The 23,653-nt window shown below is 35.4% G+C and overlaps 1 protein-coding gene across 4 annotated transcripts in view; it reads left to right on the top strand.

Moving 5' to 3' along the window:
• Positions 1-23,653, top strand: part of AGTPBP1 (ATP/GTP binding carboxypeptidase 1) — a 167,430-nt gene that overhangs the window by 119,479 nt on the left and 24,298 nt on the right. For all 4 annotated transcript variants that reach the window (XM_040450284.1, XM_040450283.1, XM_040450281.1 and 1 more), the window contains exons 18-22: positions 13,779-13,866; positions 17,290-17,434; positions 19,959-20,112; positions 21,144-21,324; positions 22,810-22,939. In XM_040450284.1, the coding sequence (XP_040306218.1) occupies positions 13,779-13,866; positions 17,290-17,434; positions 19,959-20,112; positions 21,144-21,324; positions 22,810-22,939 (698 nt within the window). The remainder of the gene's footprint in view (positions 1-13,778; positions 13,867-17,289; positions 17,435-19,958; positions 20,113-21,143; positions 21,325-22,809; positions 22,940-23,653) is intronic.

Raw genomic sequence — 23,653 nt, forward strand, 5'->3', positions numbered from 1 at the left:
CCTGTAGTCTTTTTCAAAAACAATTGAATTTTTCTACCTATTTTTCCAGAATTGTTTATTCTAAATATTATTCAGAATAGTTTTATTAAGTGCCAGAAGATTTCAATTACATTAAACTCATAGAATAATCTGAGAGAAATTGAATTTTTTATATTAAGTCTCACTGCTTAGGAACATGGTGTATAGTTTTGTTTATTCATTTTCTTCTGCCCTCACTTAAGTTTAGTTTTTTTTAAATAATTTTTTAAGTTTATTTTTATTTCTTGAGAGAGAGAGAGAGAGAGAGAGAGAGAGAGAGAGAGAGAATCCCAAGCAGGCTCTGCGCTGATAGCAGAGGGAGGGTTCAAAAACATGAACTGTGATATCATGACTTGAGCTGAAATCAAGAGGTGGATGCTTAACTGACTGAGCCACCTAGGTGCCGCTATTTAGTTTTCTTTTTGTTAGTTTTGTTCATTTTTATTTACTTCCATTCTTAAGTATTTTATGTATTTTCTTTTGGTGTCTATTTTGAAAGAGTACTTTCAAACATTTTCAGGTTTGTTATTTATAATTAAGAAAGCTGTCAAGTTTTATATGTTCACTTGAAAATTGACCTCTTTACTGAACGTTCTTACTAGTTTTCATAGTTTGTGAATTGATACTGCGGATTTTCTTGCTATGTCCTTAGAATTTTTCCTTATCTGTAGTTATATTGTGTATCTTTCATTGTTTTGTAGCTGCTGGATATAATTTTGAGAATGTTTACAATAAAAAGGAGACATTGGGCATCCTTGTTTTGACTCTAATGTGAATGCTGCTAGTATTTACATTAAATACCCTAGCTCTTTTTTTGAGGTACAGATTCTTTCTCATAGTAAAGAATTTCTAGTTTGGGGCGCCTGGATGGCTCAGTTGGTTAAGTGTCCGACTTCGGTTCAGGTCATGATCTCGCGGTTTGTGGGTTCGAGCCCCATGTCCAGCTCTGTGCTGACAGCTCAGAGCCTAGAGCTTCCTTCAGATTCTGTGTCTCCCTCTCTCTCTGCCCCTCCCCTGCTCATGCTCTCTGTCGCTCAAAAATAAAAGCAAATTTTTAAAAAAAAATTTCTAGGGGCGCCTGGGTGGCGCAGTCGGTTAAGCGTCCGACTTCAGCCAGGTGACGATCTCGCGGTCCGTGAGTTCGAGCCCCGCGTCGGGCTCTGGGCTGATGGCTCAGAGCCTGGACCCTGTTTCTGATTCTGTGTCTCCCTCTCTCTCTGCCCCTCCCCCGTTCATGCTCTGTCTCTCTCTGTCCCAAAAAAATAAATAAACGTTAAAAAAAAATTAAAAAAAAAATTTCTACTTTTACTAAGATTTAAAAACTGAAAGTATTTTATTTTTGCGTTTATTAATGTTATGTGACCATATAATATGAGCTATTAATGTGCTGTATTGTATTAATAATATTTCTAATATCAAATCATCCTTGGGTTTCAGAAATAAATCCACTTTGCCATGGGAGTTAATCTTTTAATATACAACTATTTTTGATTTGTTAGTATTTTGTTTAAAGGCTTTACATCATTGGTTGTAAGTTAGACAAGTCCGTTTCTTTTTTGGAGGGTTGTTTTTGGCCAGTTTTGCAAACAAGCTGATGCTAACTTTGAACACTTAAATAAAAAAGCTTTTATTTCCCCACCCTGTGTTCTGGAACAGCTTAAATAGCATATACATGTCTTCGTGAAATTCGGAAAGAACGCACCTCTAGAACTGTCTGCGTATTCCTTTTTGGGTGGGAGGAGAGTCTGGATAACTTCTTCAGATTTCCGTGACTTGGTGTAGTCTAGTTTTCTATTTCTTATTGTGGCAATCGTGATGATTTACATTTTATTATATAAATGACATTTAGATTTTCAGAATTCACTAGCAGGGATTTCTGTATGATGTCTGCACTGTGCGTGCTGCCTGTTCTCTTGCTTTGTTCCCTTGCGTGTGTGCTTAAAACATAATTTAGTGTTTTAAAAACCTAGCTCTTGGTTTTATTCCTTATTTCCTTTAAAAGTTTTAAAATTAACTTTTCTCTTTTCCTCTCTACAGTTTGATTTTTTTCTTCTTTTTAGCTTCTAATTTGTTTACCTAAATTTATTTTTGTTTGATGATCAAGCATTTAGGGCTTGAATTTGCTCTTAATTATAACTTATTTTGTATCCCCTTCCCCTCTGGATTTTAATATTAAGACTCCTTGTTATTTTGTAGGTTGCCTCTAATTGTATGTAGTGTTGGTATCCTTTTTGATGCAAGAATTATTTCGGAAGACATTTGTTATATTCGTGGTTGGTTAGATTATTTTGATTAAAATTTTTTTCATTACTTTCAAATTTTAATGAATCTTGTTCACATACATATAAAATTTACGATTTGGAACAGTTTTTTAAGCTTCCTATCTGGTCAGTTTTTGTTTTCATGGGTGCTTGGAAAATAATATATATTCTCTGCTGGAAGCATAATTTCATATACATTGTTAGTTTAGTGTTATAAATCCATTTATTCAGCTTTTGGTGTCCTTATTTATTTTTTACCCTATCTGTCTAAGACTTAAAAAAATTTTCTTTCAGTTCTGTTGTGCTTCTGTCCAGTCCTCATTTACGAAAACATATATATTTTTTTCTGTTTAAGCAGCATTATTTGGCACATAGTTTATAACTTTTCCATATTTATTTTGTATATACCATTGAACAGTATAAAATAGTCATACTTAAGTATATTTAACCTTGAATTCTATTTTTACAATGTTTTGGTTTAAATTTGCTTGATACATCTTTGTTTCTTATAAATAGAGGTTGCATTTTATTGTTTGACCCTTGTCTTTAACATGCTTTTAACTTAAAATTCTTTTTGTAATTCATACATTTAGATTTTTACGCTATTTTTGTGCTTCTTGATTGTTCTCTCTTTAAGGTGTAGTCCAACACTTGTTTCATTGTGGAAATCCAAAATATGTATATAAAAAAAAATAGAGCGGGGCGCCTGGGTGGCGCAGTCGGTTGAGCGTCCGACTTCAGCCAGGTCATGATCTCGCGGTCCGTGAGTTCGAGCCCCGCGTCAGGCTCTGGGCTGATGGCTCAGCGCCTGGAGCCTGTTTCCGATTCTGTGTCTCCCTCTCTCTCTGCCCCTCCCCCGTTCATGCTCTGTCTCTCTCTGTCCCAAAAATAAATAAACGTTGAAAAAAAAAATAAAAAAAAAAATAGAGCATGAGGCATATTCTGCATTGGATTTTCTCAGTCCTGTTCCATCTGCCTTAAGTTTAGTAGAGATTTCTCCCAAATTCTGACAAGAAGTGGTCTCTTGTGATTTCTTTTTATTGCCATATACTTGTAAGTATTTAACTAGGAAGTTGGTTATAGCTGTGAAATGAGCTCTTAGGCAGATATAATTTTTTTAAGTGAAACTCTGTTAGGTTTGTTTAGTACAACATAAAGGAAATCTTGGTTTGTCTTAACATCAGTAGAAAGAAGGGACTAATATTTTAGTAAGCTGGAATTCAGCAGTTTAAGAAATTGCAACTAGCTATGTAGTTGATGTTGTCATCGGGTTGAATTTTGAATTCACTCCAGGGATGGTACTGATGACAAAATATTTGCAGTAGAATCTTGTTCAGCTGAAAGGATTTGTTTAATTGCCATCCATGACTGAAATTCAGAAGTAATATTAGTTTTAATTAATTTTATTTCTTTTCTTTTTTTTGATTGGGACATCTTTTTTTTTTTGATTGGTTTGGGGTTTTAGTGTTGGGTTCTAAGCAAATATGTCCAAAGATGGCTTATTCTTTGATAGTGCCCCCAAAAGGGGCAGAATTACTATTGTTTTTGTTTCTTAAATTGCCCTTTTCCTGGGGATATTTTAGGTGATTCTGTTAGTTTTCTCACAAGTGAATGATCTTATTTGTGAATTTTATTTGAGAATTTATATCACTGTATAATAATGTCACATCTGTTGTAATCCATTTCTCTCTCCACACACCCCCCATTACTTGAAAGGGGTTTGCTCAAATTACCACTAGATGGCAGTCTTGCATTTTAGTAACTTGGAACTTTCCTTGGCAAGCTCCCTCCCTGGCACTTCTGCACTCTTTTTCTCATCCTACCCCCTAACCCTTCCTTCTCCCTGCTCCTCCCCTTAGCCATGTCTCCCAGATACATGAAGATTTTTAACCACCTCCTTACGTAAATTGAACATGTGTGGAATCAGCAGAATAGCATTTTAGAGTCTAGTCTGTAGCATTCCCACCTTGCCCTCGTTAGTTAATTCCATACTTGGAAGTTGAGCTGAGCTATCTCTTGACTAAGGAAGTATTCCCTGACTCCTCAGGCTGGATGAATCTCCTGGATAAATGTTCCTTGTAATTTTTCCCTTTGGAGTGCTCATAACAGTTTTATGTTGTTTATAAGTGTAGCTTATTAATCTCTTTCCTGCCCCCTCCCCCTTGTTTATACATTCCATCTGATCAGGGACAGTGTCACTGTTGCTGACTGCCATGTTTACACTATGGCGTTTAACAGATGTTTAGTAAACATTTGTTAAATGAATGAGGCAATGGATGGATGAACTATGAAGATCCCATTAGGAACATAAAATGAACATGCACAAAATATATGTCAAGAAGATTCTAGTTTAATATAAGATCAACTATTTCTAAATATTTTATTTTGAAATAATTTCAAATTCACGGAAAAGTTACACCCTGACTCCAGATGTTGAGGATCTGAAATCATACCTCATCACCCTAGAATACTTTTAGTATATTTTCTATAAACAGTGGCATTTTTTAAATATATATATATATATAACCACCAACGTCAGGAAATAATTGATTTGTGAATCTTGTCTAATCCATAGACTCTTCATTTGAGTTTCACCCATTTTCTCAATAATATCCTTATAATAGCAAGAGAATTCTGCTCAAACCATGTGTATTTAGTTGTCAAGTTCTACACTCTTTAAGTCAGGAACAGTTTTATAGGCCTTAACATATATGACCTGACACTTTTGAAAATTACAGAACTCCTATTCTGTAGAGTAGTTCTCGACTTGGAGTTGTCTCTTGTTCCTCGTGACTCCATTCAAGTTAGGTATCTTTGGCAGGAATATTATAGAAGTGATGTTGTACTCTGGTGACATCCCAGATTTTGTTTGTCCCATTACTGATAATAATAATTTTATCACTTGATTAAGTTGGAGTCTGCTAGCCTTTCCACTATAAAGTTACCCTTTTTCTCTTTATAATTAATAAAGTATTTTAGGTGGAAGTACTTTGAAACTATGTAAATATCTTTTCCTCATCAGATTTTACTATGTTAATATAAACCCAGATTGGGTTCCTGTTTTACTTAGTAGGTTGTAATTTGTTTCTCTCATTATTTATTTTTATGCTCAAATTGCCCAATGTTTGGCCAGTGGGATCCTTTTCATACTGGCTTCGGTGTCCTTTTGACACATCCCTATCATTCTGTATGGGCATCCTTGCTTTTTTCGGCATACATATCCAAGGCGCATCTTGCCTTTTCCTGCCCCAGCCTGGTATCAATCATTTCTTGGAAGAGCCCCGGCTTGTTTTAGTGGTGAATGGTACTTAAAAACCAAGGTCTGTGTGCATAGTGTGTACATTGTTATTTTACCTCTTAGTAGACAGAGCTGAGGACTGTATGTGTGTATAAGTACTTATATAGAAATTTTCGTTTGTAGTGGTTTCTCTATATGTATATATATGTTTATGTTTGTGTGTATGTGTTATGTGTATACACCCCCACACAGTCTCTATGAGGTCACACTGATACCTTCAATTCCACAGGCTTTATTCTGTGTTTTTTTTTTAAACCTATATTTACAACGTCCTTCAACGTGGAGAATGTGAACTTCCCTTATCCTTAATATATTTAATCCTGATCAGTTCCAGTGTATGTTACAATCTTTCTGCTGCCTTTTTGGGCAGATGTCCTCCTCACTTCATTCAGCCTTTCTTCCTACCCCCCCCCGCATGTGTGTCCTTCCTGTTTGTGTTCATTTTGTTTTATTAGTATTATTTTTTAATGTTTATTCATTTATTTTGAGAGAGAGAGAGAGTGCCCACATGTGAATGGGGGAGGGACAGAGTGAGAGGGACAAAGAATCCCCAGCAGGCTCGAGTGTGGAGCCCGACTCGGGTCTTGATTTCACAACAGTGAGACCATGACTTGAGCCTGTATCAAAAATCAGATGCTTAACTGACTGAGCCATCCAGGTGCCCCAAGTGTTAATTTTATTTTTAGTTTCTAGTTTTATTACATGGTGGTTAAACAATTTTGTTGGTTAGTATTTCTCTTTTATGGAACTTCTGACATTTCCTTTTGATCTAATATGTGATCATTTTTTGTGACTATCTCACGTGCTCTTAAAAGAAGGTATATATATTCTGTGTATATATAAGGATACAGTGTTCCGTATTTAAGATTTGCCTCATTATGTTCTTTAGATCTTCTGTATACATTTCTTCATTTTTGTTCATTTGGTTTGTGGTGTACCTAGAGTGATGTGTTAGTCTACTATCGATAGTATGTTTCTGTCTTCTGTATTCTGTAATTTCTGCTTTACTTAGGAGATTGGTCTTATCTGGTACATAGATATTGGTTATTATTATATTTTACTGTGAATGATCACTTTATAAAGTTCCTTCTTTGTCTCATTTATTATTTTTTGGCCTGAAATCTACTTTGATCTCAGGATTTCAACTCCTACTTTGTTTCCATTTGCCTGGTGTATCTTTGCCCATTTTTAACAGGTGATTTAAAGTTTTTATATTCTGTCTTCTAGTAATGATGAAAGCCTGGGTTTTATTTGTGCTGCTTGTTGAATTTATTTATTTACTTTTTGGTGGTAAGGATGTGTGTAGGGATGCAGACTCAAGTGGCTACCATTATCTCCTAGACCAACAATCTGATCTTCCTATTTTTAGTATAAATCTCTGTTGTTGTACTAGCCATATGATAAGCATGCATTTTTTTCTCCATAGAGTCACTCAGTCCAGATAACGTATGCAACTTGTAATAGGTGGCTGTAGGTTATTCAAGTTCCATTTTAAACTTTTTTTGTCCCCCTTCCTTGTTAAATGAGGGTATTAGCTTCAACTTGAAAATTTCATGAATATGTGGTTCATCATACATTTGATGAATAGGGACTAAAACACCTTGTCTTTTTTTGTATCTGTACTTGTCATTTAGCATCTACTCAATGTGACTTTGGCTTTTACTTAGATATTGTTAGAAGCCACTGCCATTGGATTTTGCCTTCACCATGGCAATTTAATATTTTGGTGGTCTGTATTCAAGTGACAAGATTGACAGTTCTTGGCATATTTTTTATGTATATAAAGGTTTATCCTTTGGCTAATGACCATATCAATTACTCAGATATAGCCAAAATGTCAGGTCGAGTAGATTGTGGTATATTCAGTCTGAGTTACCTCATTTGATTGATTCTTAGTAGGACAACCTCTTTGGTTCAAATGGTTTTTATGATAGTTGGAATTTTAAAATGTCACTCTTCCATTGTGATCATAATTAACTATCATTTAAAAAGTAGTAGAATACATTGTCTTTTATAAAATTAGAACACTTCAATAAATCTAGTGTGCCCTTGACTTCAGCTGGAACCTTACTGTAGTCAACCGTTATTATGAGTTTTGTGTGTCTGGAGGAGTTTGAAGTTTCTTCCCCCCCCGCCCCCTGCTTTTTTTTTTCTTTTTAGAAAGAGAGGGTGAGCTGGGGAGAGGGACAGAGGAGATAGAGTCATTATTTTTATTTTGAGAGATAGAGCACGCATGAGTGAGCGCTAGTGGGGGAAGGGCAGAGAGAGAAGGAGACAGGAGACAGAATCCCAAGCGGGCTCCGCGTTGTCAGTACAGAGCCCCATATGGGACTTGAATCTGGAGATCATGACCTGAGCCGAAATCAAGAGTTGGACACTTAACCGAGCCACCCAGGTGCCCTGAGAGAGAGAATCTTAAGCATGTTCCACGCATAGATCCCATGACCTTGGATCTTGACCTGAACCAAAATCAACAGTCTGACGCTTAACCCACTGAGCCACCTAGGAGCCCCTGGGGGAGTTTGAAGTTTCAGATTAAAATGGCTCAGTGATTCCTAGGAAGAAATAAAGAAGATAGGAATCTGTTGTATGTACCAGTGAAATACTTGAGTTTCAAATGTAAAGAGAAAATCTTAACATACTTCCACTTTAAAAGAACTGGTTACATAAATAATGATAGTATTACAGCAGCGAACGTTTATTGAGTATTTACCGTGTGCTGGGCCTTGTTCTAAGTGCTAACACATGTGGTACTCTTAATCCATACAACAGAATCCATTTTACATAAGAGAAAAAGAGGGCATCAGTGCTTTAGTAATCTGCCCAGGATCACGCCTCTGGTAGGTGGTGAAGTTGGAATTCAAATCCAGGTAGTCTGGTTGCAGACTGCATGCTCTTAATCACTGTGTTGTTCTGCACGTGAGAAAGGTGGATTAGTGTCGGACTTCTCATCGGTGGCACAGGAAGCTAGAGGACAGCCAAATGTCTTTTGCGAAGTGTGTCATTTGTTTGTCACTGCCATACACTTTGTGTATGTAGAATTCAGCATTATATTCTCCCTGAACCCTCTGTGAGAAAAATAAATGAGGAAAAAGATCTCAAGGTAGAAGTCTTGAAATTTATATAATCTGTCAAAAGTAAAAATGTTCTAAAGGGGGTGATATGGGAGACGTGAAGGTTAACTTATCTTTATGGGATTGCTTAGTTATTGATACAGTATCAGAGAAATACCAATTAATCATAACGATGAGGATGGGAAGTGAATTGAAGAGTACAACAGAAAGCTTCCAATAATGGAGAAAAAAATGTGGAGAAATCAACCAAGCCAGTAATAATAAGAAAGCAAAGAAGAAGAAGAAGAAAACCCATGAAATAGTAGAAAGAAAATAAGATGGAAGGAATGACATGAAATGTATGTCTGTCATCACTAATTATGAGTTGAAATGTCCTAAAAAAGTTACACAGTGGTGGGGGTGAGGAGGGTATTAATTAAATGACAAAGAAAAGTTGAAAATGAATGATTGGGCAGAGATAAACTAGGAAAATGCAAATAAAATATAGCAAAAGTGGTAATATTAATGCCAGAAGTGGAATTGCCAGGTCATATGGTATTTACATTTTTAATTTTTGAAGGGCCTTTATGCCTGTTGTCTGTAAAGGTGTCACCAATTTACATTCCCATCCAGACAAAGAAAAAATCAGATCAAAAGCACTACATAGATACTGTGTATTTATAAGTTGCAGTTCTTGAAGATGTAGAATAATTACAAACATTTTTTAAATTGAGGTATAATTAACATATAACCTATTAATTTCAAATGTATAACCTAATGCTTCAATATTGATATATATTGTGAAATGATCCCTTTGAGAAGTTTAGTTAACATCTATTGCCACATAGTTATAAATTTGTTTTTCTTGAGATGAGAATGTTTAAGAGCTACTGTCTTAGCAACTTTCAGGTATGAAATATAGTATTTATATATTAACTATAGTCCCTATGCTGTACATTACATCCCCAGGACTTACTTATTTTATAACTGGCAGTTTTTACCTTTTGACCACTTTCACCCATTTTGCCCACCCCCACTTTTATTCTTGCCTTACCAATCTGTTCTCTGTTTCTATGAGATTTTTTTTTTTTTTTTTTAGGTTCTACATGTGAGATCATATGGTATTTTGGTATTTGTCTTTGTCTGACTTAGTTCACTTAACATGATGCCCTCAAGGTCCATCCATGTTATTGCAGATGGCAAGATTTCCTTCTATTTAATGGCTGTCCATTTTTTAATCAGATTGTTATTTTTTTCTATTGAGTTGTAGGAGTTCTTTATATATTTTAGATATTAACCGCTTATCAAATACATGATTTGCACGTGTTTTCTTCCACTTAGTAGGTTGCATTTTCATTTTGTCGATGATTTCTTTTGCTGTGCAGAACACAAACCTTTATACAGCACAGCAAGGACCATAACCACAGAGCATTTGTAGAGATTGAACAAAAGCTCCAAGAAATACAACTTAATTAGAAGACAGTCGTTGTGAGAATTTAAAATACCGCTTTCAGAATTTAACATATCAAGAAGACAAAACACAAATAACAATACAGAAAATTTGAATAATGTAGTCAACAAGCTTGATTTTGGGATTCATTGGGATTCCAGTTTGAGAACATATTTGAAGATGTGTTGCAGCCAACAGAGTGAGATGTAAGATGGGAAGTGGGAGAAATGGTGGAGCTAATCTGGGATTCCAGTGTTAACAGGAGGAAAGTTGAGGAGCATTTCGGGAAAGCATCTCATCCATGTTAGAACTGGAAGTTGGTGGGATCCTGGACTTATGCCTTAAAAAAATTGAAATGGGTTTCAAGAAATAGTGTGACATAGTATGATTATGAAACTGAGACATGTTAGGGACATGGGGCAGAAGGCCTGTGTATCTTCTCCAGCGGAAGGATAAAACAGAAGAACTGCAAAAAAGTCACATTACAAATGTGAGTGACATAGAATGTCACATGAGTTGGAGTGTTTGATGAAGTGTATGAAAGAATCCATTTGAACTAGACCCTGGAAATACTTTATTTGGGAGTGTGTGGGTAATGCGCTTTGGCTGTGCAATGAGCTATGTTTACGGAATCTGGATGTAAGTACTGTTGTTTTTCACCTTAAAAGGTCTGCTTTATAGAAGGAGCACAAGAAGGTATCTTCCTTATGTTCATGAAACATTTAAAGTTTTTTAACTTTTTTTGTTACAGACAAAACTTATGGGTGACTAAAAAGCTCAGAGATTTTACAGATTTCATTGTGATTTAAAATACTAATGGAAATCAACAAAATGTTGAACAAAAAATGGGTACTTGGAGATGTAAAGTTCTTCCTTAAAAAAACAAAAACAAAAAAAAAACCCTCTGAAATTTAAAATTGGTGTTACAAATCCTGTAGAACCATGCTGTCCAGTATGGTAGTGACTAGCACACACATGTGGCTAAGTTGAGTTAATTTAAAATTAAAAATTCTACTTTTTGGTGGTACTGGGCTCATCTCCTGCCCTTACTAGCCACGTGTGGCAGGCCACTGCCAACTTGGATGTTGCAGGTATAGAACATTTCCGTTCTGGTAGGAAGTTCAATTGAACAACTCTGACGTAGAAAGTCCTTCAAAAGAGGACACTTTATAGACTTACGTGACATAGCTAAGCTGGGAGCTGGCAGGAAAGCATTTAATAACTTGCATTATTTATAATAAAAAAGACTGAAAGTAAGTGAACTAAGTACTCAAGATAGTAGAAAAACAAGAAAATAAACCAAAAGGAAGAGAATGAATTTTTTTAAATGCTGAAAATAATGATAGAAATAAAATAAAATATGCCAGAATTGAGTAATAAGTAGAGATTCTGGGGTTATCTGGGTGGCTCAGTCGGTTAAGTGTCTGACTTTTTGATTTCAGCTCAGGTCATATCTCAAGGTTCCTGGGATAAGAGTGTGGAGCCTGCTTGGGATCCTGTCTCTCCTTCTTTCTCTGCCCCTTTCCTGCTTGCACGCTTGTGCACTGTCTCTCAAAATAAACTTTAAAAAAAGTAGAGAGTCTGAACAGACTATAGCTTTTTAAAAGGAAATTTAAAAAGTATTAGTCACCTTATCGAGATGGCATTTCAGCTGAATTATATTTACCTTTTAAAGAATAGATTGTATTGCTGTTTATTCCAATCAATAATGGATAGCTTCTCAGTATATTTTTCTGAAGCTAGTATAGTCTTCTACTGATACTTCGTAAAGGTAATTTTTAAAAAGACCAGTTTTTAGATACACAAATTCTATTTTTTTTAAATGTTTATTTATTGGGGCGCCTGGGTGGCACAGTCGGTTAAGCGTCCGACTTCAGCCAGGTCACGATCTCGCGGTCCGTGAGTTCGAGCCCCGCGTCGGGCTCTGGGCTGATGGCTCAGAGCCTGGACCCTGTTTCTGATTCTGTGTCTCCCTCTCTCTCTGCCCCTCCCCCATTCATGCTCTGTCTCTCTCTGTCCCAAAAAAATAAATAAACGTTAAAAAAAAAAATAGGAATGATGTTTAAAAAAAAAAAATAAAATAAATGTTTATTTATTTTTGAGAGAGACAGTGTGTGAGCATGGGAGGGGCAGAGAAAAAGAGAGCCACAGAATCCGAACCAGGTTTCAGGTTCTGAGATGCTTGCATAGAACTCGAAGTGGGGCTTGAACCCATGAACACTGAGATCATGCCTCAGCCAAAGTCGGACACTTAACTGCCTGAGCCACCCAGGCACCCCTAGATACAAAAATTCTAAATAAGATTTTAGCTAATATAATTATATACTAGTAAAAGAATAGCATTTTCTTGCAGTGCAAAGATAGCCATAGGAAACCTATCAACATAATTTATTCTGTCAACAGATTAAAGGAGAAAAGCCATGTGAGTCTATTAGTGGATGCTGAAAAGGCATTTGATAAAATAAATTAAAACAAGTGTAATAAGAATTATGAAAGAAACTACTCCACTTATGGGAGTAATCATAGCACCTGCCACAGAGGGTTGTTGTGAGTATTTAATGAATTAACACATGTAAAAATGCTTAGAGCAGTGTCTGGCACATAGAGATTATTCAGTGTTACCTCTTTTTATTAAACATGATACAGTTGATATGCAAAAACAATTGGGAAATATTGTATCGAGTGGTAAAACATTTTGATTAAAATTAGGAACAAGACAGAGTTGTGCTCTTCTATATGCAGAATCACTTGTAAGGTTGTATCATTTTTCTAATACAGTAAAAGTAGAAAATGAAGTGACTGATACAAATACTAAAAGAGGAGGCCAAATACTTTAAGTTACAAATTATATGATTTACATATGTACAAAACCCAAGAGACTATGAAACACTAATTAAAATACTCAGAGCTAAATTTAACAAAATGGTTCTGTAGCAGGAAAATGAAAAAAAAAATGGTTCTATCTTTAAGTTAGAATATAAGGAAAGTCAAATCAGATCTCAGTAAAATTTGTCAACATTTCTAAACTTAACATATGAATTTCATTAGTTCTAGTTAGAAGCCTAGTGCACGATTTTATGAAATTGGATAATATTAAAGTTTATATGTAGAATATATTTCTGAAACTACCCAAGAAAATATTCTATATATTTATTCCTGTTTTTGCTAATAGTCCCTTTACATTTTCCTTCCTATAAGCACATATTTGTGTGGAGAAGTTTGAAGAAGAAAACAATCTTAACATGTTGGTGGCATTTTCTCCCTTAACCTCAGTGTAGACGGGGATCCCTGGAGAGTTAGAAGTATGATCAAATACGGTTTCTTCATATATTTTTGACTCTTTGACTTGTTCCAAGGAATACATTTTACTTACCATTTTTAATCTAATATAGAAAAGGTAATAGAAAAAAGCTTAATGATTTCTCACTAAAGTTGAAATCTGATTTTAGGTAAATTGGGATTAAAAGCATATCATTGATTGATTTAGGAGATTGTAAAGAAATATCTCATATTTTTTTATATATACTAAAAACTGAAATGTATTTTCTTTTAGCTTTCCTGAACATTTGGTGCTTTCTATAATGGAATGATTAATTTTTAACTCAGAAGCTCTGAGAAGAATTTTTTTTTTCTTTCTTTGTTTCTTTTTCTTTTTCTTCTTCTTCTTCTTCTTTTTTTTTTAAATCTCTCTGTCAAAGGTATGCAACCACTCATGTATTCGGTTCAGGAAGCATTAAATGCCAGACCATGGTGGATTCGTGTGGGAACTGACATTTGTTATTACAAGTAAGTATTCTAAGAATATTGACATCAGCTGACGGAAGGGGATCTTAACTTCATTCTGTTTCAGTTTAAAGATTAGAAACTAGAGTCATTATTGCATTATTTGAACTGTGGTTATATACTTTACTGTTATCTCTAACAGAGTCCTTTAAAATTTGAGATTCATTGAGGTGGTAAATTTAGTAGAAATAAAATCTGTCCTATAGACAGACTTAATCCAAATCTTGTCTCCACCAGTTAGATAGCTATGTGTCCTCAACTTTCTTAGCTTTCAAGCCATGTAAACTTCATTGAATAAACGGAAATTAGGAATTCTAGGAAATAATTTGCAGTGGCTTTTTGTTGTTCTGATGATATTAAGTATAATTCTTTTCTGCATACAAATATTTACCTCATCTTAGTTTCCAGAATATTTTACCTGGAGGTATATCCCACAGTTACCTTACGTCAATTTATACAGTTCAATTTGACCTCAAATAGGTCATCTACTTAATCAAGTTAGAAATCAGTGCTCGAAATCACTTACTGCTTCAGTGGAATGATTGGATTATTCTGCAACTTCACGTCTAAGTAATCTGGGATTATCATATACTTTGCTTCTCATTTTTACTGTTTCTGCATGTTATATATTTCTAGATAACTTCCTCCACTGAATTCATTTGACCTCCCTGTGTTTTCTCTGTTATTAATCTTAATCCTGACATTTTTGTTTAGTGGATTTTGAATTTTTATCTTGGGTTTAAGTAGCACTAATATTCCTTCAGAAATCAGAAGATTTCTGACTCTAGGTTTTAGAAAAACCTGCATCATAAGTGCTATTACTTTCTGAGAAAGACAGTGTTCCTTGGAATTCATCTCAGTAGGATTTCCCCCTTACTTGTATTAGCAAAATCAATAGTAAATGAGGGATAGAAATAAAAGATTATATGCATTTCATCTGTACTTGTATAAATTTCATATTTCTTTTACTGCTAGGCTAACATAAAAATACTCTTACTTATCTCTTTCTCATAAAGTTGGAATAGAAATAATCAATCAATGAATGTTTTTCTTTTCCACATTATCAAGTGAATGGTTGTAACATGACAGGTGGTGGTTCTGTTCTGTGTAAGGGGGATGGCGAGGATTTTCATTTGTTTAGTTTTTGTTTTTTCTTTTGGCTACTTCCAGATCTGGAACTGGAATTCAGGTCAATTCAACAGATGCCTATTAACTGTTTTCTGTGCAGCAAGCACTACTTGCTTTCCTGAAGCCTGAAATCCAGATAGTGAAGATAAAATCTACTATTTTTGCATGTGTCTTAACTTTTCATGTGAGCTAAGTCCTTGGATGCTTGTTTGTTTCATTTGCAAAATGAGAGTAAAAGGACTTCCACCAGTATATAAGAGAATGTAACTTATAAAATATATAGCTCTAATGTGGGGTTATCGATACCTCTCTGATTAGATGTTAAACTTTTGGGGGAAAAGAGTCGGCAAGGACTAGGCCTGGAACTTGTTTTTGTGTTTTCGTCAGCCCACAGCACCTTGTCATTGAGTATTCAAGGTATAGTGGCTAAGTGAATGAAGACTATATTGGTTTGAAAATACCGTTCATGTTTATGTGTGTGCAAGTAAATCTAGTTGTTGGTCATGGATTTTCTTCAGTTCATGACTTAAATAATAGAAGATGATCTGAAATTTTAGAGATTAGGTTGGTTGATAGACAATCTTTAGGCCATCAAATGTCAGTGATACTTAAAGTCTGGAAAGTAATGTGTAGTTTTAAAAACTTTTTATTATGGAAATCTTCAAACATTTGTAAGAGTAAGCAATAGGATAATGTATTCATCACCCAGTTTCAACCGTTATCAATACATGTTTAGCTTTGCTTTAGGAATACTTTCACTCCTACCTCCACACTGAATTTTTTTTAATAAAGATTTTTTTTTTTTTTAATTTTAGAGGGAGCGCAAGCTGGGGAGAGGGACAGAGAGAGCGAGAATCTTAAGCAGGCTCCATGCTCATTGCAGAGCCTGATGCGGGGCTCTGTCTCAAAAACTGTGAGATCGTGACCTGAGCCAAAATCAAGAGTCAGCTGCTCAATTGAGTGAGCCACCCAGGCACCCCACACTGAATTTTTAAAAGCATTTCCAGATATCATATTTATCCATAAATACTTCAAAGAGTGAGTGGGAGAGGGGCAGAGAGAGAGAGGGAGACACAGAATCCAAAGCAGGCTCCAGGCTCTGAGCTGTCAGCACAGAGCCCAGTGTGGGGCTCGAACTCATGAACCACGAGATAAGTACCTGAGCCACAGTCATATGCTAAATCTGACTGAACCACCCATGTGCCCCTAGAGATTTTTTTTTTTTAATTTTTTGTTATTTTTGAGAGAGAGCACGTGAGTGCAAGTAGGGGAAGGGCAGAGAGAGGGGAGGGGATCCAAGCGGGCTCTGACAGCAGAGGGCCTGATGTAGGGCTCAAAGTCAGGAACAGTGAGATCATGACCTGAGCTGAGGTCAGATGCTTAACCAACTGAGCCATCCAGGCACCCCATATCTCTTAGAGATTTTTTAAAGACAGTCTAACCATAATGCTTTTATCACACTTAAGAATATTCTCTAATACAATAAAATACCCAGTCATTGTTCAGACTTCCCCAATTGTCTCATAAGTGTTGTTTTAGAGTTTCAGCAGGTTTGTTTGTTTGTTTGTTTGTTTGTTTCAACATTAGGTCCCCCCCCCTTTTTTTCTGTTATTTCTCCTTTATTTGTTGGAGAAACTGGGTCATCTGTCATGCCAGAGTTTCCACATTTGGGGTTTTGCTGGGATTGCATGCCTGTGGTGATAATGAATTCTTCTATCTCACTGATTGCCTATAAACTAGTAGTTAGATTTAGAAGCTTGATCAACTTCAGGTTTGATTTTGGCAAGAATACTTCATAGATGGTGCCGTGAATTCCTATTGCCTTACGTCCGGAAACATATCATGTCTGGTTCGTTCTTTCTTTCTTTCTTTCTTTCTTTCTTTCTTTCTTTCTTTCTTTCTTTCTTAGCCTTAAGATTGATAGTGAATTTAGGTATTGTCCCCTGATCCATCTGCTTTAAAGATGGTCATTAGCCTTCCATCTAATGGTGGTAGTAACCATTGATGATAATTGGCCAAGATCCGGTAATGTGTATGGTAACAAGGAATTAGGTTCTAAGCTTTTCATTGATGAGGAGTCTCAGCTCCATTTGATAGTAAATTCAGAAGTGAAAACTGATGTTGGCTGATAGCATTTATCTGATTCAGTAGTACCAACTCTAATTTTTATAGAATATTTAAGCTAACCTTATAAACCGTGTGTTTCCTCCCACCCGAAGTTCTGTTTCATAAAGAAGCAAGGAGATTCAGAACTTTTGTGTGGAAGAAGTAAACAGGTTTTGTGCTTTTCTATTGCAGAAATCACTTCTCAAGAAGTTCAGTTGCTGCAGGTGGGCAAAAGGGAAAATCCTACTATACAATTACATTCACTGTCAATTTTCCACATAAAGATGATGTTTGCTACTTTGCTTATCACTATCCATACACATATTCAACTTTACAGGTGAGAACTCATTAAGTTATATTATGGCTCTTATTGTGCTTTATGCATATGTGTCAGATAATTGGGGGAAGACGGGTTTTAATTAAATATCTTAATAAAATGAAAAGATCCAGTGCTGAATATTTTAGAAAATAATACCATGTTTGTTGAAAACATTAAAGGGAGTAAAATGGGAATGTAGTCTTTATTTTTATTTAGTAGAAATACTAAGGAAATTTTAAAAGATTTTTACTCTCCACCTTTTTATAGAAATCTGTAGTTCTCTACGATTCCATGATTTACGCATATTAACTAGGTGAGACTTCCACTTGTTTAATGAGAGGCATTGAATCTCATGGAAAATCTAGCAATAGAAAAATGTGTAAGTTTTTCTGTGGGGAATTAATTTCTTTTAGTGGTTTGGTGTGGAGTTCTAGATCCAGATTCTTTAGAATTTAAGATGTAAGGGTTGTTTTGTGAGTTCTTTTGAGATGTTTGAGTACTTACATTGTAAAACAAAACTAAAAAATTAATCGAGTAGTTACTGTGGTAGATTTTTTTCTTCTTAGTACAGAAAGTCTTTTGTAATAATTATGGATCAAAGACGTATGATCGGTTTACCCAGAGAGAGATTGGAACACTATGATTAGAAACAAGCTTCCAAATTATTAGGGGAAAAGAAGAGAAACATACTCCACTGAACAGAAGAGAGAGCAAAGCTTAGAACACTCAGTGTGGCTGACTTTGTTTTAATAAAAGTTGCAACTTACAGTAAAGGTGTTATCAGTTATCTTCCCGTGCTGAATAATACAGCATCAAAGTATATAGTGCTGTTACACACAGGGTTACATATTACTGTTCTTTACTGATGTGACCTTTTTAGTATATTTTAAATTCCCCTCCTTTTGCCAGTGCTGCTGCCACAACCTTTCCAGCCATTATTGCTGTCTCTCATCTGGACTTCTGCCGCCTCTTCTAATTGGTGTTCTAGAATTCACTTCTGTCCTCTTTCCTCCTTTCCCCACACTGGAGCAGGAGGGCTTCGTGATGGGAGGGTCTGGTCCCATAAATCTCCCGCTTAAAGCTTCTTAGTGATTTCTTTTGCCATTTTTATGAAGTCTGAGATTCTTACTGTGGTTCATTTCTATCATTTCCCGACTATTTGTAACAATTTTTGTCATGTCCTCATACTGTTTGCACTATTACTTAATATTTGTCTTTAAATGGACCTAAAATAACTCTTTAAAGTTTATCCTCATCCTAGGTTAATATCCATGGTATTAATTCACAGTAAAAAATATACCTGTTCATTTTTCAAATGGTTATGCATATGTCACTTCATTATCTAAATTACCAGTATGCGTATATATGCTGCTCCTTGTGAAAGAATGGCCTGTGAGGCCCTTCAGTCTGTGTTAAGTCTCTGTTTCTCACTCTTCCCGGTCTGGCTGCAATGAATTTTTGTCAGTCCTGTAAGATGCCCTTCCTCTTTCTTACATCATGGTCTTCCCATATACCTTCCTTCTTCCTGCCACACTCCCCTCTGCCCTCCTCACTCATCCTCTGGATCTTGGTTTGAATGTAACTTCTTTTAGGAGACCTTTTCACACTGTCGAGATTCAGCTAGGCTCCCCACTCCTGATGACAAGCTCTCACAGCACTCTGTATTTTTCCAAAGGTAGGGTATATTCATTCACACATCCCCGGGCATTGTCCCTCACAGAAATAGTGGGCACATAGTCAATTGTGATTATGTGAATGAACATAGGCAAAAGTTTAGAAACCAAGTATCTTAAAAAAAAAAAAAAAAAAAAGGGATTGAACAGTTTATTTATGGGATAACCATACATTAAAACCATTAAAACTTGTGTTTTCAAAAGACACATATTTCACTTGTTGAATGATCTGATATAGTGTTTGTAATTATGAACATATGTGTGTGTGTGTAAATTATTAAGTGATAAAAGCAGGTTACATTGGTATTTGTTAGTAGTAATCTAGGTGATGCAGTTATGGGTGTTTAAAATTTTTTCTTTGTACTTTCTGTGTCTTTTTTATATTGAACTTGTATGAATCTTGAAATCAGGAAAAGTTGTTAAAAAAATTTTGTGCTACATACCCCATTCTGCTGGTCTACAGTCACTTATAATTTCAAAATTCAAAAGGCTTTGAAAACCAAAAGCTTTCTCCTAGCCCATTTGGCAGCCTGGCCTGAATTGATGTGAGCTTATTTAGAATATTGATTCTGCTTTGAGTGACTCCTCACATGTTTTGCTGCAGAAATAATGATGGGCTTATTACAGGCTGCTACGGCCACCCCCATTGGGGGTTTGCAGAATTAATGGTGTATGCATTGTAGCTATGCCCTTTCTCAACTGCCCCAAATAACTGATGTTTGAACTACCTCTGGCTCCCTGAGGGTTTCAGAGAAGGGATTAGGAATCTGATTCGCTTTTAGTTATGTCGAGATCTGGATGCATTTATTTCTATTTATCTTAGGGAGTTTTTAAATGATTGTATACTTTGCTTTTAAATTTTTATCAAGATGCATCTTCAAAAATTGGAATCAGCACACAATCCTCAGCAAATCTATTTTCGAAAAGATGTGTTATGTGAAACCCTGTCTGGAAACACCTGTCCCTTGGTGACTATAACAGCAATGCCAGAGTCTAATTATTATGAACATATCTGTCAATTCAGTAAGTCTGTCTTCTTCACTCAAAATGCCAATTATTCTTATTTTCCTTTGCTTCATATATGTTTTGTAAGGGCAACAGGACTAGAACAGGCATCAGAAGTCTGGGGTTCTAGTCTCGGTCCTATTACTGCCCAGCCCTTGGCCTCAGTTTCCTCATCTCAGAAACGAGGGAGCTGCATGAGATTATCTCTGAGGTCTCTTTTGATATGAATATTCTGTAGTTCTTACCTTTGTTGTGTAATACAACAAAATGTTTTAAGAGTTCATAGGATAATACCATTAATTAAAAAATTTACAACTAATTTTGTTTATAAATCAAACCACCAGAAACCCATCATGTGCTTTGATGCTAGCACCAAATAGCTGGTTGGTTTTTCCTGACATTTATATATTTAAAATTGCCTCAGATGTACAACTGTGATAGGAAAATGAGAAAGCGCCCTAATTTTGATAAGAAGGTGAGGTGTTTTCAGGAAAGAGAAATAGCTTGATATGCCTGAAAACACGAGCAGGTGAGCAGAGTGGTCACATTGTAGACCTGTGTATTGAAATGCATAGTGAAATTGTTTTTCTTTGTTCATCTTTGAACAGATATACTTTATCTGTGCTTAGCATAGCAACTGTAAAACAGGGGTAAAATGATATTTTCCTATTTTCCTCATGACTTCATGAAAAATAAATTTATAATTAAAACTTCCCCAATACTTGTTCTTTATAAAAGCAAGATTATATAAAAGAACTAATTTTATATGTTAGATTAACCATTGGAAAATAAAACTCAAATACTACTTATTGTGTTGCGTTCATATTATGAACTCCTTTAGGACATGGCTTATATATGGGTTTTGTGTATCTGTTTTCTCTGTAGGGCCTAGTGCTGTGCTCAGATACAGTAGGTGCACAGTGAGTTTTAGTATGAATTTATATCAGAACTCAAAATTGAGTAGAAATATTTCTATATTCCCAAAGTCAAACATCATACAGACTCTTAGTAGCTGTTCATTTTAATTTGAAATTTTATGTGTACTTTAGGAAATCGCCCTTACGTTTTCTTGTCTGCTCGGGTCCATCCTGGAGAAACTAACGCAAGTTGGGTAATGAAAGGAACATTGGAGTATCTCATGAGTAATAACCCTACTGCTCAGAGCTTACGAGAATCCTATATTTTTAAAATTGTCCCTATGCTAAATCCAGATGGTGTCATCAATGGAAAGTAAGTTAAGCAATCATTATAGAAATAGGTTATGTGCCTATCCTGTGTAAACTTGTCAAAATAATAGCATCCAGGTTAATTTGGAAAACAAATTGAGTGATGTTTCTAGAACGAAGAAATTTTTGGTGGGGAATTCATCTAAGATGAATTTTTAAATGAAAATACATTTTATGTATCAGTATGATATTTTGAGAATTTCTGTATTCCATGAGAGTATGATTTCGTGTCTTGCTTGAATTGTTTTAGAAAAATCACAATGTCAGGATATGAGAATACATAAATAAGGTCTTTAACATAACTTCTTATATTCCTTTTTGTTTGTCAGTGGCATGATCTTGAGTTGATCTAAGATTTAGAATCTCCTGGGATCTCTTTCCATTGATAGGAATATTGGCTCTATCTGCTGACCTCGTCCTGATAGGAGGTGGTGTAGTTTTGACAGAAGGAATTCTTTAGACTGGAAATAATGGAAGATGACTTCTTTTTAGGTGGAGATGGCTTATAGTTAGTGCAGTTTAATTTTCGTGGGAATTAGAAAACTCTGTTTCTGGAAGATGGGAATTTGGTGTTGCTGTCATGAGTGTCTCCAAAGCTGAGGATACCATATTTTATTTATTCACTAAATGTAGCACGAATATTTCTCACATTTTAGGAAGTTTTTGAATGAAAAAACCAGAATAATTTATTTTTAGGTAATACGTTATGGAATTAAAATGGCATTTTATGTCTAGTTTTAATTCAGAAACATATTGACCAGTTAGAATTCTGTTTACATTTCTGTTACCACCTTCTGATAGCTTGCTTAAATTTCTGCTCTGCTTTATTACTTACTACCTGAAATAAGTGAAAATGTATTTGAAATTTTACAAGAATGTAGACTTTTGGGGCACCTGGATGGCTCAGTCGATTGAGTGTCTGACTCTTGAGTTCAGCTCAGGTCATGATCCCAGGGTTGTGGGATCGAGCCCCATGTCATGTTCCACACTGAGCATGGAGCCTGCTTAGGATTCTGTCTCTCTCCCCCTGGCACTCTCCTTCTCTCTCTCTGTCTCTCTCAAATAAAAATAATAGTCAAAAAAAAATGTAGACTTTTCACATGTACCTTTCTTAGGAGGGCCCAGCCCAGATAGTACTTTTACATAATAACTAATACAATTGAAGTTCACAGTGTTGGAGTATAACAAATGATTATTATGAAATCAGAATGGAAAATAGGACCATTAGTAAATTTTAGAGAGTCTGGAATAAGACCCCAGAATTGAGAATTAATTTTTTTCTATAGCTTGAAAATGTTGACCTAAAAATGTGAAAGCTTGCCACAGTTAAATGCATGTAACACAAGATCTTGCACGAAGCAAATACTTCATAAGTGTTTATTTAGTGACTAGTATATTTACTGGAAATATTTACTGGAATAGAATCATAAAATTAAATCAAATATTGTAAGAGTTTATCAGTACTAATGTTTGTGTTTATATTGTGTAGTCACCGCTGTTCTTTAAGTGGAGAGGATCTGAATAGACAGTGGCAAAGTCCAAATCCAGATTTACATCCTACAATTTACCATGCTAAGGGGCTGCTACAATACCTGGCCGCTGTGAAGCATTTACCACTGGTAAGTATTTGTACTTTAGTCACAGAAATGATTTTGTTAGTTAATGACTCAGTATATTCTGGTTATAAAAGCTAAGTGTTAATTTCAAAAGGAATTTTTACAAATATCTTCTTCTGTTATTAATTACGTGTGTAATTAATACACTGCATTTGTATTCTTATTTTGTCAGGTTTAATTTTTAGTGTTCCCCTGAGCCCTTTCCTTATCTTTTTTGTCTATGAACATTGGTAACTCCTGGTTTTAAGTTTTAGGTATTGAACTTCACTGTTTGAATAGCAGTAAGGTAACAGGATGTGTCTTCCAAGTTCTCAAACTGGTAGAAGCTTATTTCTGAGTTTGCTAGTGAACTCTGAAGCGAGTAAGTCTCGAGTATACACATGAGAGAAGGTGTGGGCACAGTGCTGAACACTACTGGACTGTGTATATATTCTGCTTCTGTTCTCAGCAGCTTTTGCATAGAATGTCCCGTTATATTATTGTTTGAATGAGGTAATCTTCCTCTGGGAAAGATAGGAAAACTTTGCAGAAGGTGAACATTGACATGCAGTCCTGTTCTTCATTTTTCATTTTAAAAATGCTGCTCTTAAAAATTAAATTGAAACCATACTACCCTTTGCTCAATTGTGTTTTTCATGAGTGCATTGTCTTTCTTTCAAATTACCTAAATTTTCAAATAACCCTTGGATCAGTGATGACTGCTGCTGTAGATTTGAC

This window comes from Herpailurus yagouaroundi, unplaced genomic scaffold, assembly GCF_014898765.1.
Source record: "Herpailurus yagouaroundi ecotype Mexico unplaced genomic scaffold, PumYag 201, whole genome shotgun sequence".
Classification (NCBI taxonomy): Eukaryota; Metazoa; Chordata; class Mammalia; order Carnivora; family Felidae; genus Herpailurus; species Herpailurus yagouaroundi.